The 20,950-nt window shown below is 30.2% G+C and overlaps 1 protein-coding gene across 10 annotated transcripts in view; it reads right to left on the reverse strand.

Moving 5' to 3' along the window:
- Positions 1–20,950, reverse strand: part of hlk (hulk) — a 309,501-nt gene that overhangs the window by 26,094 nt on the left and 262,457 nt on the right. For all 10 annotated transcript variants that reach the window (XM_075356311.1, XM_075356337.1, XM_075356327.1 and 7 more), the window contains 3 exons: positions 11,957–12,057; positions 1,411–1,495; positions 1,065–1,196 (listed from right to left, as the gene is read on the reverse strand). In XM_075356311.1, the coding sequence (XP_075212426.1) occupies positions 1,065–1,196; positions 1,411–1,495; positions 11,957–12,057 (318 nt within the window). The remainder of the gene's footprint in view (positions 1–1,064; positions 1,197–1,410; positions 1,496–11,956; positions 12,058–20,950) is intronic.

Consider the following 20,950-nt stretch of genomic DNA (forward strand, 5'->3'; position numbering starts at 1 on the left):
TTGACCATTCCTGAGATGTGTGGTTAATTGAAACCCAACCACCAAAAAACACCAGTATTCACGATCTAGCATTCAAATCTGTGTAAAAATAACTGAATTTACTAGAACACTGGAATTCTCGACTGCCAAATCAGCTTATTTAGGAAGACGCGTCATCACTAGACCAACCCGGTGGGTTTAGGTTACTCAACCTGGGAAAATAAAATTGAATCTTTCCTGTTAGTTACTTAAAAACGATAAAAAAATAAATTATATTTATTTGCTCTGATCCCTTATTTCATAAATTTGTTTTTTCACATGCTGATAATTCATTTAACGCAATAGCACCTTCTCCATCTTTATTATTTCATGAAATTCTTTTCATTTGTATACTTTTTTCTATTAAATTACTAGTTTTATATTTTTTGATATTATCAAGCACATAAATTGTGTTATTTAAAATTGTTTTGCTCTTCCTTTAATCCTGGATTTCTTTGAGGTTTTTAAATCTTTCTTTATTGCAGGAACAACTTTTTTTAAGGTAAATTATATACATTTTTTTTTATAGCTGATTAACAAAATTATTTTGTGAATTTAATAATTTTGATTCCCTTACTATGGTTGGTGCGTTAAGATATAAATTCTATTCAATAACCAAAAATATAAAGATATATATACCAATTCAAATAATTCAAAACCAAAACAAGCTGATTTTTTGAGAGAATAGAATATTATTTTGTAATATTATTCAGCTACATCAGACTGTAGGATGTATGTATGTAATATATATATATATATACAGACATATATTTTACATACTCGATATAACACTATCAGTAGTATAAGCCATATCCATGATTATCATCCCTTTCAGAAAGCTTGATAAAATTTCATTTTACTTACATTCTAGAAAAATAAATAACTGTTTTTATTCTTTTCTTAATAATAAAATATAACAATAATCTCCTCAAATTGGAGTTTTTATAAACATGAATTAACATAATGAAGTAAACATAATCTAAATATAATAAAAATAAATAATTCAAGAAAAAAGTTTTTTAATACAGAAATTAAGATCAACTTACAAAAGTATACGGCTAGATATTGAGTTTCTTCAACCATTGATTCTAGCATAGTTCTTGTAATTAATTCAATACGATCTTCAGTACGCTGTGTGATTAACCATTGCAGTACCTCTTCTTCTTCAGCCAGATTTCCTAGAGAAAATTAAAGTATAATTATTTTTAAAGTGTTAATTTTTTTTCTATAAATAATGACTGATATAAAAGAACCTATGATTAATAAAAATTATCCTTTTACAGTAAATATGATAAAATTAGAAAAAATTGGCTAAATTTTTAACACTGAAAAATAAATTAAATAAATTATATACAAGTAACATTTTGAAAATAACATTTTTTTATAACTAACCTTCAAAAACATTTGGTATTTGATGTTCAAAATAAACTAATGATGGAAAGTCAGAAACTCCAAAACTCTCTGCCACATGAAAGTCCTGCAAACAAAGTATTAACAATTATAAATATCTAATCTAAAATTCATTAAATTTTTTCTTTTAGATTAAAGCATTCAGAAGTAACTAGCTGTGGTAGATATGCCATTAGCAGCTAATTTTCCTTCTATATTTCTATGTCTAAACATTTGGTTTTTATACCAGGTTTCTTCATTTACATATGCACATGGTGGGAAAAAATTATAATATTTATGTAGAATAAATAATATTTTAACTACCAACATTTTCTTAAACTTGCGTAAAACCGTGAAACAAATATCCTGGTAAAAAAACTAATATCTTAAGAGAGAATTATATTGCAATAAATTCATACATCATTTTCCACATGTTACAAGTTTATTTTTTAGTAAGTAGTTGAAATCTCCTAACAGTTTACTGTTTCAGCTGAAAGCAATGGAAAACTACAGCTGCTTTTTTCCAAGAAAATGTGGCTCTCTGATTTTCATATAGCAATGATGGAGGCGCCTTCCTTCGTAAAATATTCCGGAGGTAAACTAGTCCCCCGTTCGGATCTCCGGGTGGGGACTACTAAGGAAGGGGTCACCAGAAAATTAAAAAATAACATTCTACGAGTCGGAGCGTGGAATGTTAAAGTTTAAAAAAGGTTGGTAGGCTAGAAAATTTAAAAAGGGAAATGGATAGGATAAATGTGGATGTAGTAGGAATTAGTGAGGTTCGGTGAGAGGAGGAAGGCGACTTTTGGTCAGGTGATTTTAGAATAATTAACTCAGCTTCAAATAATGGGCAGGCAGGAGTAGGTTTCATAATGAACAAGAAGATAGGGAAGAGAGTAGAGTATATCAAAACGCATAGCGATAGAATCATTGTAATAAGGATAAAATCAAAACCTAAACCGACAATGATTGTTAACGTCTATATGCCTACAAGCGCCCATGATGATGATGAGGTAGAGTGTGTATACGAAGAGATTGATGAAGCAATTAAACACGTAAAAGGAGATGAAAATTTAATAATAGTTGGAGATTGGAATGCAAGCATTGGAAAAGGCAAGGAAGGAAATATAGTGGGTGAATACGGGCTGGGCAAAAGGAATGAAAGAGGTGACCGACTTATAGAGTTTTGCAAGAAGTATAATTTAGTAATTGCTAACACCCAATTTAAAAATCATAATAGAAGAATATACACTTGGAAAAAGCCAGGTGATACTGCAAGGTATCAGATAGATTATATCATGGTTAAGCAAAGATTTAGAAATCAACTCGTTGACTGCAAAACTTACCCTGGAGCAGACATTGATAGCGACCATAATTTGGTGATAATGAAATGTAGATTGGGGTTTAAAAACCTGAAGAAAAGTTGTCAGATGAATCGGTGGAATTTAGAGAAGCTTGAGGAAGAGGAGGTAAAGAAGATTATTAGAAGATATTAGATCGTGGATACTAATCCACGATCTAATATTCAAATCTATACAAAAGTAACTGTCTTTACTAGGTCTTGACCGCAGGAACTCTTGACTTCCAAATCAGCTGATTTGTGAAGATGCATTCACCACTAGACCAACCCGATGAGTTAAAAAAAGAAAAAAGTTGTATCCTAACAAAATAAAAGGATGTGAAGTTAAAATATATTGGCATTGTTCAAGCTACATTAAATAAAATTGTTCTTGTAGATCACCATAAACAATTCAAGTTTTAAACAACGAATTTGGATAAAATATCCCTTTATACAGTTAGCGTTGATCAAAATAGTCAAACATTATTGATCACAATAGCTAATTGTGTCACTGACCAAAGCAGTCAGTGACACTAAAAACTAGCAGGAAAGGATTGCATAACTTTTCCAGCTTCGTCCTTTACAAACTTTTGTTTCAAATATACCATTAGGTTTTTAAATATTAACGGCTTTATTATTTAGAAACCAGACAATGGAATTGTTTTTGTGTAACTCAAAACACTTGTAACACAATACTTTGGCTTACAGGAAAGGGCCTTATTATGCTTCCATTAACAATTTTTAATAAATTGCCAAACTAATTGTAGTAAATCTTAACACCAATTTATTTAAAATATAATTCAAATATATTCTTTTGTGGAAACAATAATTAAGAAGAAAAAACCTTTCATCTGCATCCCATTCAACATGTACAAATATGTGCTCAAAATAATTTTCAATAGCTGATCTGAATCGTGAAATATTTTATAGTATTTTTTAATCTAATGTATTTATCTTAACATTATTTCAAGTATTTGTATATGAATAATTATAATTATTATGATCTTTAAACACAACACCACCAACAGCCAGTCCCAAGCTCGAGCCTATCTCTCAAGAATAATAATATTTTTATTTATAGCATATCTTGTTGAAGCCGATTTGTTTGAATTATTTTCTGATAGGCGAAAAATTATTTCAGCAATATAAGATTTACTGTTATCAAACAATACAAGTACAAGAAGAATCCACGATTTCAACTGGTTTACAAAGTCAATTGAAAAAGTATTTGTAAGAATGTGAATATTTCTCATTACAATTAGACGAATCAATAGATATATAAGATAGAGCACAATTGGCAATAAGGATGAGAATGGTATTCAGTGATTTTTAGTGTGAAAGAAGAACTATCTAAAATTACTATCAATGCAAGAGCGAACAGTGGTGAAGATTTGTAAAATCTTTCAAAATTACTCAACAGAAATTAATATGCCTTTGCATAAGTTGATCAGCTATTACTACTGATGGTGCACCAGCAATTGGTGGGCTGCAATAATGGATTTATTTCCCATTGCAAGAAAGATGAATCCTTTCTGAAAATTGTATTATCACTGCATCATACATCAAGAATCATTATGTACCAAAATATTACCCTTCGAACATGTTATGAATGAAAGCCCTTGTTGAAAAGGATGAATTTTTCCAACCTGACCTTATCATCCATACAGATATAAGATGATTACTAGGCAAATTCCTTATTTTAAAAAAATCAAATGTTTCCACCATTAGATAATCTTCAGTGGTTGATGGACTCTTTTAACTAACATATGTGAAAAATTGAACAGTTTAAATCAAGGGAAAAAATAAACATTTACCTTAAATGAATAGTTCTATAAAAGCATTCAAATCAAAATACAGTTTTGGATAAATAATTTGTTGAAAAATTCTCTTGTACACTTTCCAAGGATGAAAGAAATGATTGGTGGAAATAATTTTGACCAAACATTATTTATCATTCATCTTAAAAATTTAGAGCAGTTTGAAAGTAGATTCCAGCAATTAACATTATCAAACCAGTGTCTACATTTTGTAAATTTTTTTACTGCTCAAGTAGACATTACTGAAACTGCTAAATCTATAACAGAACTTCTTCAAGAAGAAACACTGAAAATTGAAGAACAGATTTCAGATTTTAAAAATGACAATATTAAAATTTCATGATATGGATGAAAATTTTTGGAATTTAGTTGACCATAAAAAGTATAATATTTTTAAGAAAGGAGCCTACAAAATCAAATCCTGTTTTGGTTCCACATATTTGTGTGTATCTTTATGTTTCACCATGAATATTATAAAATCAAAAATCAGATCTCAACTTACTAATTCCAACCTTGATGATTGTTAACGATTAGGATTATCATCTTACACTCCCAACTATGAAAAATTAGCAAATTTGCAGTTTCAAAGATGACACTAATTCGACTTTTATAATAAATATATAATATGTAACAGCAAATATATCTTACAAAACGTATGTTGTAATAATGGACATACTTTTTTATTTATTTATTCTCTAATCCAATTGTGCCTACCACTATTTTTTGCAATCTCAAATGGCCTTTCATGACAGAAAGGTTGAGAACCCCTGACTTACAGTTATAGATATTTATGATCCTAAAGAGTGACAGAAGAAAGAAACATGTATTTTTTATGGTCAGCTCCAGAAGTCATGAACAAAACTGTTGGGATAGACTAAATGGTGGTCATTGGCAATTTTAAGGTTGTTAATTTACACATACCAAATGTGGTTACAGCTTTTGGAGAGAATACAGTATATGGACAGGAGTTACATCAGTTTCCATCTTTTAATAAAATCAAAGTGACCAATACCTTCTTTTGAAGAAGGATATTTATAAATTCATCACGAATGCGATGAGATTGAGATCTTATATTACATATTGGTGAATGACAGGATGAAATGCTTGTGCAAGATACTCATAAGAGCTTATAGGGGTTATGACATGTACAGCAATTATTATTTAGTGATAAGGAAGATGAGATTATTATTTAGTGAGTCTGGTGAGATGAAAAAAGGTGACTTGGACTGGTCGAGAGGGTAATGATAAGGTTTATAAGGTTCAAATTTTACTGGAGGAGAGGAGTTATTATAAAGGAGATTATCTCTCATCCCAACAATGGACAACATTGAAGTAGAGTGGAATAGTATCAGGATATGTATTCAATCAGCAGCATGTGAAGCTCTCTGAAAGACTGGAATGCGGATATCAAAAATGCAATTAGAGGTAAACGATAGGTGTATCTTGACTTCTTTCAGAGGAAAACATTAGAATAATGGGAGGTTTATAAATCTAAAAGGAATTTAGCGAAGCGAATTGTGAGAGAACCCCATCAGGATTCATGGAAAAGTTTGTGAGTGTGTTAGAACATAATATACATGGGAGGGAGATGTGCTAATAAAGTAATGAAATTTTTGAAGAAAGAGGAAAAGGATTTGGCTTCAGTAAATGTCATATCAGATTTGGAATGGATGAATCATTACAGAAAATTGTGGTTTGATGAAGAAGCTGCAGATTGTTGAAATGTTGAATTGTGTGATGGAAAGTCACTAAATTTAATAATACTGGATTTGGACAGAGCATTGTAATGTATGAACAGCAAGGCTGTCAGACCAGATGATATTACTGCATAATTTTTTAAGTAAGGAGGTTTAACAAGTTGCAAGAAGTATCTTCTGTGAAATTAATATCACTATGTGTACGATAATACTGGGGGAGCAATTTAAAACTGAACCGCTACAGACTAAACACAATTATGTCATGTAACATTCTATGAATGAAATTAAAATATAAATTAAATTCTTTATCTACATTAGCAAAAGTTTACACACTTACCATATTTTTGAAAAAGATATTCAAAGTGAGCGCCCTGTGCAGCGATGCATTTTTGTGCTTGAATGATGACATTGAGAATCACCTGACAGCAAGACATTGTCATTTATTGAATGTTTGCCTTCAGTTCATGACTAATGTGGGGATTTAATTCATAAACTCTATCCTTCATATGGCCCCAAAGGAAAAAATCACAATCATCCGGTATCTGGTGAATGCAGAAGCCAACACATCATCATTTGTGACAGTTTGTTTTTATGTAAAAGCTGTGATTGTATGGTAATGAATCTTTTCATTCTTATTGGAAGAATCTGTATTCTTTTTCAAATTTAAATCATGAAAAATATCATGGGGCAAGGTATTATTTTACACCATTTTGTTGTTATAATTTAAATTGATTTTTGGATTATAGAAATTCTTCTTTGAATATTGGCTGTGGCCTCTGGAGTACTAACAGGTTGTGTATTTCGTTTTGCATTTGAAACTGATTCCATTGCATGCCAAACAACATCTTTTAATCAAATCATACATACTGGCATTTGAAAAATTTAATTAATTAAAAAATTTAAAGTTAATTCAGAACTTTCTTGTTGTGAATTTTATGATGTAATTAAAACAAACAAACCATTTCTGAAAAAAGTCATATCTAGTGAAAAATACAACTGAATAAATAAAATTTAATTTTTCAGAAAACTGTTAAGACTTTTAAGTAATTTCAAAAATATGTCCTGGGCTGGACCCAAAAAAATATGATAAGGGTAGCCATATGGTTCCCACGAGTACTGGCAATGTAATAGACCACTCCAGTAGAGCGCACTGGGTTGCTCAGGTGCCCATAGGAATTTTCATATGTGTTATGATGTGGTACTTTTTCGTGTGTTGTAGAATACCGAAGTTTAAGCTTAAACAAGGTAAAGGAACCCCATTTACAGGTGCCAAGGCAGTGTCAGGCTCTCTAACAGGTTCTACAAGATGTTATTAAGTGCATATGTGTACCTCCGCACTACCGACTAAACCTCTACCCCAGGCTAACCACCTCTCCTGGAAACTGCTAGTGGCATTACTTCAGGAGGGGGTTAAACACCCACACACACAATCAGACACCACTAACAATAAAGTAGCACCAAACATGCACTCATCCCAAGAACAATGGATCACAATACACAAGATAACTGAAAGCACAATGACCACAAATAAGCATAACAAAATATGCACACCAGCTCCAACATGCCCCAAATCCTTGCAACAGCCATCAGCACATATGTATAACACAATATAGCTCTTTAAGAAGAACACAACATAGCAACCACCAGTCACAATAAACACCCACAGACGACCAGATTTAACTGAAGTTGGTTATTTGAGGTGTTGTGAATGAGTGTTTTTCAGTTAGTTTTCTGAAATAGCGTTTGGTTGGTTATTTATAGTGATGGCAGCATTAAGAAAATTTATTTTATTTATTTATCATGAGTTTGTATTCAGCAGTAAAGCTTACCCTCTTCTTATAATGGAATGGATGGGTTAGTGATAACACCTTATTGTACCTAGTCAGTAATACATGAACTACAAGGCTCAAACAATACTTTAAGTTAAAACCAAACAGAGTTATTTGACTGTCACTTTAATGCGCTGCTGCTATTTCTCTACTACTAGTGCCATCATTGGTTGTATATTACTACTCTCAAATGTAGGTAGTTGTAAACTGTTCATGCTTCAGTGCAGTATGGTTTCATTCTTTGAATTGTATTTTTCTAAAATGCCTTATTTGATCAATAACGGATGCTTATTTGTTCTGGATCCTTTCAAGAAATGCAGCAAATATTGACAGGAAATTTTTCAAATGCCAGTATATACAATTTGATTAAAAGATGGTGTATGACATACAATGGAAGCAATTTCAAATGCAAAACAAAATATGTGACCTGTTAGTACTCCAGAGGCCACAGCCACTATTCAAAGAAGAATTTCTACAATCCGAAAAAATCAATTTAAGTTATTACAACAAAATGGTGTAAAATAATATCTTGCTGTAATAGTTTTCATGATTTAAATTTGAAAAAGAATACAGCTTCCTTCAATAAGAATGAGCAATGTGACAGATCAAAAGATTCACTACCCTGAGTTCACTGCTTTTACATAAAAACAAACTGTCATAAAAGGCGTGGTGGCTTCTGCATTCTCCAGATACCGGCTGATTGCAATATTTTCCTTTGGGGCCATACGAGGGATAAAGTTATGAATCAAATTGAATCATGGCTGGACTGCAAAGCAGCGGAGGATCTTGTTACCACGACAGTTGATGTGGCGAACCATATTCAGAAGGTCGTTCAGGGCAGTTTCACTTTCATCATTGTACTGTCCTGAGTTTGTGAGATATAAGTTGCAGGTAGAAAATATACCGTCGGTGATTGGAGAGTTGTAAAATGGATTTAACACACCCTTTTCTTATAGTGAACTAAAGTATGCCTTGAATAATTCTCGTGACACTTCCCCTGGAAATGATAATATCATGCTCAAAATGTTATCACATCTCCCAAATAGTGCATTAAATCTTTTTTGATTCTATCATAGGATATTCTCTGACCAGGTGTTTCCAGCTTCTTGGTCAGAGGCACTGACAATCCCTGTACTGAAACTCACTGTACTGTTAAGATAAATCATGGCCCACAAATTATCGTCCTACCTCCTTGACCATACCCTGATACAAATGTACCCCGGCACAAAGGTGATGGAAGAAATGGTAAACTGTTGTCTAGGGTAGTACCTTGAGAGAAACGCCCCAATTGCCCCAAAACAATGTGCCAGGGTAGATCGCCTACTAGATCACGTAGATCAGGCTAGATCACGTAGTTGCACTGGAGGCTGCTATTCAAAATGCCATTTTATTTTGTCAACACCTGGTTGCTGTGTTTTTCGATTAGCACAAAGTGTGCGACACGGCATGGAGGAGAAGAATCCTAATCCACTTCATGAATGGGATATAAAAGGTAATCTCCTTGCATTCAGCAGTGGTTTCTTCAGTGGTCAGTTCTTTCGAGTTGGAACGACAGTATCTGAAAGGTTCACACTGGAAAACGGAGTATCTCAGAGAAGTGTCCTAAGTGTTACTTTGTTTGCCGTAGCCATAAATACTAAACAAACTGCGTATGAAAACCCGTTATGTATTCTTTATTTGTAGATGTTTTTTCTATTTACGTAGCATGTATAACGTTAGCTACAGGTGAGAGGCTGCTTCAAAACACAATAACCTGCTTAGATTCGTGGTGTAAATCTACTGAATTCACCTTTTCCAAAAAAAAAATGAAGTGTATTTGTTTTTCCCAGTTGATCCTCATCTGTATCTAGATGTGAATCAGTTGAGGCATGCACACGGGTTAGATTTCTATCACATTTCATCACATGGCAGGTGTCTTCCCTTTCGAGGTAAGATGAAGGTAAAATGTCTAAAAATCTTAGACATGTTGAGGGTTTTATTTAATACCTGTTGGAGAACCGATCGTATATGCATGTTGCGCTTCTACCAAGCTCTGATCCATTCCTGCTTAGACTGTGGCTGCGTAATTTATCTGTCAGCACGGGCCACTGCTCTAAGGTTGCTCAATGCAGTCCATCATTCATTCACACATCTTGCCACAGGTGCATTTTGCTTAAGCCCTGAAAGGATGCTGGTAGACAGTGGTGAGCCATCTCTTTGGAATAGATGTAAGTAAATGATGTGCTCCTAGTGGCTCGGATTAAAGCGCAAATGATTCATCCAACCAGCATGTTAATCAATAACAGGAACAGCCGAGATTTAATGCTCTGCTAGTCATCAGAGCTCAGTGCCTTTTCTCGGCTCTAAATATACAATTACCTCCAGTTCTTACTGTTGCTCCATGTTATTACCCCCTTGGGGCTCTTTTCTCATCAATTACTGCTTTGATCTTTGTCAGTATAATAAAAAGGACACAAATCCATTTATTTGTGAATCAAATTTTATATAAATAGCATGAATCCTGATGTTACAGTTTATACGGATGGTTCTAAAAACATGGCTGTGCTTTTGTAGTAGGCAACAGAACATACATACATGTTTGACCTCTACAGCATCTCCAGTATTTTTGTTGCAGAGCTGTTTGCTATTAATAAGACCTTAAGTATAATTAGCCCAACATTTCAACATGTAGTTGTTTGCTTGGATTCCATGAGTATCTTATAGGTGATTAGTGACATGTACTCCCTGTTCTTTGTGAGATTCAGTATGTTATTTCACAAATGACTAGATGTAATACAACAATGAGCTTCTGCTGGATCCCAGCCATATAGGAATTTCAGGCAATGAGTGCGCAGATAGAGCAGCAAAAGAGGCTTGTTTTCAGTCTACTTTTACCAATCGCACACCAAATCCTTGTGGATTAGTTATTGGCAGATTGCGTCGCACGTTTTAGTTTGCACGTTTTAACATGCAAACTATTCTACGGGATAATGAAATGTTGCTATCTTATGTTTTTCAGTTTCTTAGGTCTATCTGTTTACATTCAAGTATTTGAGTTACTGTAGTGAGTTTCAGCTATTAATGCCAACTGCCATAAAGCAAATGGTTATTTTATTACTTTAATTGAGATATACAATGTGATATATCTTTATTTATTACAACACATATATTGTGTTCAGGTGGTGGAAGCATTTTTCTCCCAAAAAAGAAATTATCATGTCCTTTATTTTATTTTAATGCAGCTTTTACTTCTTTTATGCACTAAGAAAACTGAGAGGACATTGAAATTATGTTTATTTTAGATTACATCTTCCTAATAATTTTCAGATTTATTATTTTACTGGATATGATCTAATATACTTTAGTTTTTCAAAGATTTTAACTTGGAAAAAATATGAACTATTAAGCACTATTATCACTATATATGTAATAAAAATTAAATAACTGAAATAGATAGTTTATTTTCCATTTTTGAAAATTAGCTCATCTGGATCTACAGTGACTCAAACACGCTGCCATAAATATCAGACTTATATGTTGGACAATAATACTTCCTAACTAAACAGTGATCAGATTGTACTTATGGGGAAATTATTGCACAGCCTCACAAATTATTATATAACAAATATCTATGGGTATAAAAATTAATGTTTTTTTTTTTTATCTGCTGCATATCCTGCTCCACCTCATATGAGCTTCATGTATCAATAACATTTAATTATTTTTAAACCTGTTGAAGGAGATTAGTAGGCTTTATTTTATCTCAGTTAAGTTTCATGAGAAGAATTTGACAAAGATGTCCCCTGTTTGGAGAAACCGTGGTGAAGCCTCATGGTTGACTGGTGATATATAAATAAATAAATTATATAATTTATCTAATAAAATCACCTGTGTTTTTACAAAAGTTATTCCATGTCTATCACAATCATCATCAATATTTTCAAGTTCTTCTAAAATTTCTTTACACTGCTCACATTCATCAGCTTTGTCTGGAAAATAATATTAAGGAAACAAATAAACTTTTATGAAAAGCACATAGTTTATTTTAATTTACTAAATGTTAAATTAACAATAAAAATGTAAAAAAGAAATATAAAAACAATAAAAAATGTAATAAATACAGCCAACTCTAGATTGTCCATAAGAATAAGTAGTGAAGAAATTGTAAGTAAATAAAAATACATCAATTAGTCTGATTATGTGATTTATCCAAAGAGCATTTTACATTTTTTAAAACATAGATGTAACCTGTAATTTCTGCGTACAATTATTCTTTATGGTTTATTTATAAAATTTAATAATTATATTATTTGGCGGCACAGCAAGTAGTATCATGAAGTGCTGAACTAAAGGTCTACTGGATTCAATTTCTGGTAAGTATACTGATTTTACTGTACAGGTGGAACTATTTTTTTGAGGTCTTCATATCCATAAATGTCACACAATAATATATATTTGTATACATAATAAGTAAATTACTAAATAAAATGCATAGTAATTGGTTTGAGAAAGGGTATTTTGCATTCACACTTTTATTTAGGATAGTGATGGAAAAAATTTGCAAAATGTAAGCAGTACTATAGAAACAGGAAAGGAAGCATGACTGTTTATGAGTTGAAAGTGAAAATAAAGTACAGAGAATAATTGATGCATAGAATGAAAGTATTGAAACATTAACATTAGATATGGTGGTTCAGGTAGTGAACAGGAAAACAAAAATCAAAGAGGAAAGCTAAAATTACAAAATTAGTAATTCATTAACAAACTGGTTGATTATTTAAATTGTTAATATTGTGATTTTTATGATAATGCAAAGTTGCATGTTCAAAATCTTGCCAAACAGAAACAGTTTGATTACCAGTGAAAAATGCTTACTTGATTTTCCTGACGTAGTCAGAGGATATTTAGCTGGTCATGACTCGCTTCACTCGCCCTTCCTGTTTAACCAGAGGGCTCCTTGGACCCTGCTGTGTTCATTAAACTCATGCTGATAAATAATAATGATATCTTTGTACAGGTAAAAATGTATTTTGCCCGGTTCATAGAGTTACCCAACAAGCACCACTAGATGACCATACTTCGTTTCTCATTTTTAAAATAAAATCTTTTAATTACTCTTATTTTTTATTTTCGGTGAAATAACTGGAGGCCGGTCTCCATGATACGAGTGGTAGTGTCTCAGCCTTTCATCTGGAGATCCTAGGTTTGAATCCTGGTTTGGCATGGCATTTTCACACACACTACAAATCATTCATCTCATCCTCTGAAGCAATACTTAATGGTAGACCCATAGGTTAAGAAAAAAAAGAAGTGAAACCAATCACGTTGTGCATACAATAACAGTGGCTGTGCTGGTTGACCTGCCATTCTGTTGCACCCCTTAAAAAAAAAATTGCAAAAGTGGTATTTAGATATTTATCTGAAGAGTATTTGCAAGACTACTGAATATCTGTAGTATAGTTGGAAATGGGGAAAATTTGCAATTATTGTTCAAATTTTTTTTAATCTTTCTTCACCCCCCTTTCAAAATCTAATTTCAAAATCTAGAAATTGGTGTTTAGATAATTACACACACCAAAAATCAAGATTTTAGATTCATTGTTATGAGAATTAAAAAAAATAGTAAATTCCACTGTTACTCTATTTTAATCCTTTAAAACTCTGAATTTCCTTTCTTGGTGTGCACTTTCACCGTAAGAAAACGTATACAGATTTTCATGAATTTATCTTAAGTAATTTTTGCTGGGCACTGATGAATCAGTCAGTCAGGACAAGTTGTTTTATGGGTACAGTTATACTTAGGCTTATATAACCTATGTATATAGACTTATATAGACGAAGGCTTTAAGATATTAAGATCCAGTGTAAATAAACTGCTTATGGTGGTCAAGAGTTGGCTGTACTAAACTTAATAATAAAAAAATAATTATTTTTAATGTAGATTTAAGTTTCTCAATCAGTTTTACAGTATTAAATAAAAATATAATGTAGACATTCATTCAGTAAGTATATTATGTTGTATCATTTAGTTAAATAAAATATTAGAAAGAGTTTAAGATAAACTAAACAAAAAATAAAAAACTTATCTATCATTCAAAAACAAGAAATATGCTAAGAGTATAACAGACAACACAGAAATTACCTAATTCATTTTTATAATCTCACCATTTGAATGTTTTGATAAAATTGTGTTATTCAAATTTATCAGTTAGAATAATTCTGATAAATTTTTCATTCATCACAAAGGAAAATTTTTATCTACCTAAAAATCAGTTTTATAGCATAATCTATGGTTTAAATTATATTGTGTGATGTGTATATTTATTTGATATAGATATTAAAAATAATTAAATAATTTTTTATCCATCATAATATCAGTAAAAATAATCTGCAGAGCTGAAGTTCCATAACCATAAAAACAATTATTACTGCATTTAAGTAATTACTAGCAGCTTTAAGGGTGGTTTGGTATTTATCATGAGATCATAATGTACTTTTGCCTTCAGAGGTTTCTTCAGAAGCATTTCTGTAGGTGTATGATTTTGTTTATATACTATATACTCTGTTCTACACCAACTGTGCTATGAAGCTTAAGTACAAAATCATAATGTGTCTATCATCAAAAGAGCTGCTTGTATCACTTAACTCCCAGGTTAGCAACTAAAGAAAAGGTCTAAAAATGGAAATAATAATAATAATAATAATAGTAATAATAGGATTATAAAATACCTTTCATTGACAAACACACACTGTGATGGTGATGATTCTTCATGACAGGGATGGTTACAAATATCTGTTCTTCATGTTAAGACTAGCAATAAAAGTATAAGTTTTTTAGATTTTTTGGTAAGAGCTTACCTTAAAAGATAGTAATGGTACAAGGTAGTGGAAAAGAAAAAGAAAACTACTACATTAAGCCATAAGGATAACCCTAAATTATGTAGAACTACAGTTAAAAAATGAATAGTATTAAGTAAAACATCTCAGAAAAAATCAAAATTAAAACTGGACCAAAGAAAAATGAAGTGTGAGTGAAATAGAAAAGAAAATTAGATTTGCATGCAGAATATTTAACAAAGAAAAACTGGAGAATTAAAAAAAGAGAAAAAGAGAATAGTAGAATTTTAATAGAAAAAAACTATTAATTGGATTTACTGAAGTTAAATAGAGAAGTTTTTATAACATGGATATGTTGTAATAGTGCTCACAAAGAAAAAAGCAGCAAAAAGAAAAATATTGAAAGCAGAGTTTATTAATTTAACAGTTGATAATCAGATTAGAATGACTAGGAAAAGTTGACAATTTATGTATAAAAATTCATTAGAAAACATGGTGGTTGAAATGTATTAAATGAAATAGGTGAAAGGAAAAATGCAAGAAAGTGACTAAAAGAGATTGAAGTTGTAAAACTGGCAAAGGGAGAAAGGGAAATCGAATGGCAGGAGGAAATGTTTTTAAGATCACAGTGGAAGAGAACAGAGATCGAGTTATAATGGTGAGATAGCAAATACAATGAACAAAGATTGTAAAAATGGAAGAATTCATCCAATTAATTATTAATTAAAATGACAATGGGGTAGAGTTTCCACGGAGGATATGCACAGGGATAGGTTGGGAAAACCTATTGGGATAGGTTGGTGAATCAAAATGTATAAGGTACATTAAACAATGGGTACAGACACCCGTTGATGCTATATTACGTGGATGGTTTTCATGTTATTGTAAATGAGGGTTTGCGAGGACTGCTTTAAGAACCAGGTGATTTGGTTATCCTTTAAGACGGGCAGAGTAAGATACTAGCAACTGGTCCCACCTATTCCAAAGTGATAGCTTTCCGCAATCAACAAATATGCTTACAACAGGGCTTGATCTAAATGCACCAGTTGCAAGATGAAGAAAAGAGTGGTGTAAAGCATCCAGCATCTTAAGCACGGTGTGATGTACTGAAGAGTAGACAATAAAACTATAATCTAAATGGGATTGGACTAAAGAATAATAAAAACATAACGCAGTGATTGGTCAGCTCCCCACTTGGTGTTGCTAAGGACTCATAGCATATCTAGAATTTTTAACATATCGCCATTAACTGTTTAATGTGTTTGGCCCACATAAGATGACTATCAAAAAGTAGACCTGAAAATTTAAGAGATAGCAATTGGCTCTTCATTGAGCAGGACTTGTGGAGTGAAATAGTATTGTAGACAAGAAAAGACTACACATTTTGTTTTCTCCGGTGAGAATATGAAGCCGGTGACTTTGGACTAAGTTTCAAGGTGAGATGTAGTATTCTGTTGTAGTCACTCAGCTGTGTACTCGTATAAAGAAGGAAAGCTAGTTGGAGAGACACAGATTTGATAAGACCAAGGTAGTTGGAGAGACTACCTTGTCTGCCCATGGTAGTTGAAGGGAGAAGTAGAATATAATAAGATAAAGAGGAAAAACAAAGACACTGTAAATTAAATTTGCTGCAATCTGCCTAAGAAGAGTTCTGTTTGAAGGTTTGTGAATAACTCATTATAGTTATTGGTGGAATTAAAAATTTAGATTGATAATTCCAATTTAGGTAATTATTATTATACTTAATATTGATCTATATAATGTTTAACTGTGCAATTATTACTGATGTAAGTATAAAAAAAAATACTATATTATTACTCTCTTCTTTATAGTTATAGAAGTCAATGATTAGAATGATCACTACATTACTAAATAAAAAAATGATATTTTCAAATGAAAGTAAATTTATAACTTAATTTTAACATAATATATACTTAAATATAAATTACATTACATAAACACTGAATTTTTAGTTCAGTTTTAAAAAAATTATACAAATGTTAGCTTTTCAAAAATACCAGGAAAATCTACAATCATTATAATAAAAAATATATACAAATTTTATACATTTTAATGTAGTTGTTAATAAAATAAATATACAATGAATGTTATCATAAAATTAAACAATATTACACTAGGTACAATCAAACAATATAAATGTATTACCAGTATACAATAAAAAATTGTTAAGTTTATACACAAAAAAATACTATATTGATTAGTAAATAATAGAAACAATAATTATAATTAATTTATATTTGCAAAGGTTTTTAAATAATATATATTTTTTTGTTTGCCTAATGTGTAAGTCATTACTAAGTATAATTCTTTTGAATATTCTTATTAAAAAATTGAACAATCATTAATTCGTAACTCTAAGCTATACTTAATAATATATGTAAAATTTATAATACTGTGTAAGGTTTATATGGTAGCTGATAATATTGAAGAGGTAAAAAAAAACATATACTAGTTGGTTCTGATCACTTATATGTCATATGGTTAAGATATTTTTCCGTAAATTTTCATGAAAAGGAGAAATTATGAAAATTGTAGATTTATGTGGACTTGGTGTTACTTGTATTGTAATAACACTATTTTTTTAAATACATTAGGAATTAAAGTATATATTTTATATTATGTGTTACTTAAAGACATGTATTAAAAGAATTAAAGTATAAGAATCTATAAAAAAAAAAGAAAGAAATTCATAGTTTGTATTCACTACTTATATAATACATGGTGTACAGAACAATTTAGTTGTTTTGATGGAAAACAGAGTGATAAAGTTTTTACTACTTACCTCTCTTAACAAAATAATGATTTGAGGGTAACCTAAGTATCAGCAATTCATACAAAAAACTGTTGTATATTACTATGAATAAAACATAATGTTAAACAATTAAGTTCTGTTCCTGATAATATTTTTCACATTAGTAAAGATTGCATTCAAATATATTCTTATTTATATTGTGATGTCAGCAATGTGATAATTCCATTGTGCATTTGAATATATTTAAAGTTAACAAAAAATAATTTAGGAAATGAAGACCTTATTTTTTTATTAAAAAAATTACTATAAATCAAAATGTATTTAAACAAAATCAATTTAAATTTATTAATAAACTTTATTTAAATATATTATTGGATTACAAGTAGGTTCTTCTTTATGAGCTATCACATCTGAAATTTGCATTCAAGATCCTTTTGGTTTATTTTTCTTTTAACAGGTTAATTACTGATTCTACAATTACATCTGTTGAAACATGGTAAAACAAAATAAATTTTTTAAACATAAACACTGAAAAATTAAAAGGTAAACCCAAGAATATAGAAAGGCATCCATAAATAATACTATTATTTATCAATCACCCTTGACAATATAAAATAGATTAATATTCCATCATAATTAACAGGGACATAAACAGGGATTGAGATTAAGAAAAATTGGATAAAAACCAAATAAAACAGATTTCTAGAGAAAATGGGTACCTGTACAATGGCTCTTTTGTGGATAATATTTATAATAAACAAACAAAAGTAAAACAATTTTTGTAAAGATTGAATACATTTAACTTACATTTATTTATTGAATACATCCAGTCAAATTAGTATTGTACAATCATGTGTTGCTTTATAAATTATACCAAGTTTTTGTATGATTTAAAATAAATTAACAGTTATATATAATGGATGTTTCAGTTTGAAAAAACATCTTTTTTATTTAGATACATAAGAATTTAAAGTTAAAAATTAATTAAGCTACCAATTACAACTAAATTGAAAAAAAACCCAAAAAACATTAAAATTTTAATAGCAGTACCAAGTACTTTGGAATGTAAATCAATGAATTCAAAAATGAAAATTCAAATGGAACAGATAAAATTAAATGATAACCATACCTAACCATACTAATTACATAATACATATGTGCCTGACCTCAATAGTGTTGCATAACATATCCTTCTTTTATCCAAAAGATTCTGGGTTTGAAACCTGATCAGGCCTGGCATTTTTCATATGCTAAAGAAATTAACATTCAAAAACATTTACATTTATCATTCAAAAACTGTAATTAGTTATCAGCTTGTTGTTTCTGGAGGACATATATCTAATTAAAGAAATAACCTAAAGCCATTTACAATGAATACATCAGAACATTAAAAAAAGATAGCATAAAACTATTCATGGGACAAAACATTTATTGAAAGATAAATAACTAAAAATTATTTAGAATACTGGGATTTTGAAGTAATTGTAAAAAAATAATAAGTTCAGAAAAGAAATTTAATTAATCAGTAGATTAAATTTGAAACTGATGGTCTGCTTAGGCTGGCATTACTGAGAGCACAAAATTATGCCTGAATGCACAAACTAATAGTTTAATGCAACCTTCACTGTTCTGATTAACATTATAAGAACAGTACTTAATTATCTGATAATGCACTCTAAATTCATAATAATGTACAATATTTCTACATACATCTTAAGTTTAAACGGATGTGATAGAAAGGGTAGTCTTGAAAGCATTACTGTGTTAAGGGAGATAAGAAATAACTTACTTTATTAATCTATTTTGGTGATGGGGGGTTATTAATTATTTAATTAAGAATCAGTTAACTTTTAAAAGATACGCAATAATTTTGAGGGAGAAATTTTGTATTAACACACCCAAAATTGTATACTAATATGATTTTAAAAATTACTTGAAAAACTATTCTAATATAGTTATTTATCTTAACTATAACTATTCTTGGTACTGAGAATGAAATGTTTACTTCAAATGTTTAAATTTCAAATCAAAATCATGGGTGACCATCACATCACAGACATAAGAATAGGATATTTATAATATTTATTATAAAAGGGTTCCTATTTTAAAATAAGTTTTACATCCAGTTAAATTAGTATTGCACAATCATGTGCTGCTTTATGTTATACCAAGTTTTTATGTGATTTAAAATAAAATAATAGTTGTTTATAAATAATGGATGTATCAGTTTGAAAAACATCTTTTTTATTTAGATACATAGGATGTTTTTTAATTATAAGCAGATATTTTACTGTTACATTTATACGTTTGATCAGACTGATTTGTCTCAGAAGGCAAACATCTATCTGTTATGGTGCATAAAATCAAAATAACATTGTGAAACATAAATTCAGGTGTGAAAATACGATGACAAGCCCAATTTTATAAAGCAGTTATGTCATGATACAGATTTTATTTAAGAAATAAATCATTTGGAAAGATAACCAAAAAGATGAAAGAATACTTCAAAGCCCTGCTACAATAAAGAATTAATATTTTATAGCATCTCATAGTCATAAATTTCAAAATCACTAACACAGTTATGACACCCTGATATTCTACACTTTACAAAAAAAATTCTTAATACACTGGAATACTATCAAATATATATAAACATAAAACAATTTACTAAATGAACAGACACAATTCAAATTTTAAACATCACAAATTTTTTACCACATTCTAAATATATGTTTGCATAAATTTGTATGTTAGTACAAACTTTTTACCACATTGTAAATATATGTCTGCTGAATTAAGAAACTACCTTCAATCACATCAGCTGATCCAAGTTGAAAAATGGCAGAAAATGCTTTGAAATAATTTATTAAAAATATTTTACTATAAATTATTTTTAATTTTGATAGAAATCTTTCGACCGCAATGCACAAATTTATCTGTAAGAGGTTAAAACTGTTGCTATGAAATTCTCAACTGTTTGAAATTAAATCTAAAGATTACCATAATATTTTAGATTTTGTTTGAAATTGATTGTTGTGATTGATCTGATTGATAAAGATAAAATATGTTAAGTAAATTTTACTTTACTCTTAAACTAATTTTTTATACACACTTTTTTCCTGAAGTACCATGACAAAATTGCTTTATAAAGTAGTAGCTGTCTTCTCTAATTTATGCATACAATTACATGCATTGTTATAAGTATCAACACATATTGTGTCTTCTTTTGAAGTGAGACCATTCTCCAACTAAGACAAAACAGACAGTTGTAA

The sequence above is a fragment of the Lycorma delicatula genome, chromosome 1 (assembly GCF_047948215.1).
Source record: "Lycorma delicatula isolate Av1 chromosome 1, ASM4794821v1, whole genome shotgun sequence".
NCBI lineage: Eukaryota > Metazoa > Arthropoda > Insecta > Hemiptera > Fulgoridae > Lycorma > Lycorma delicatula.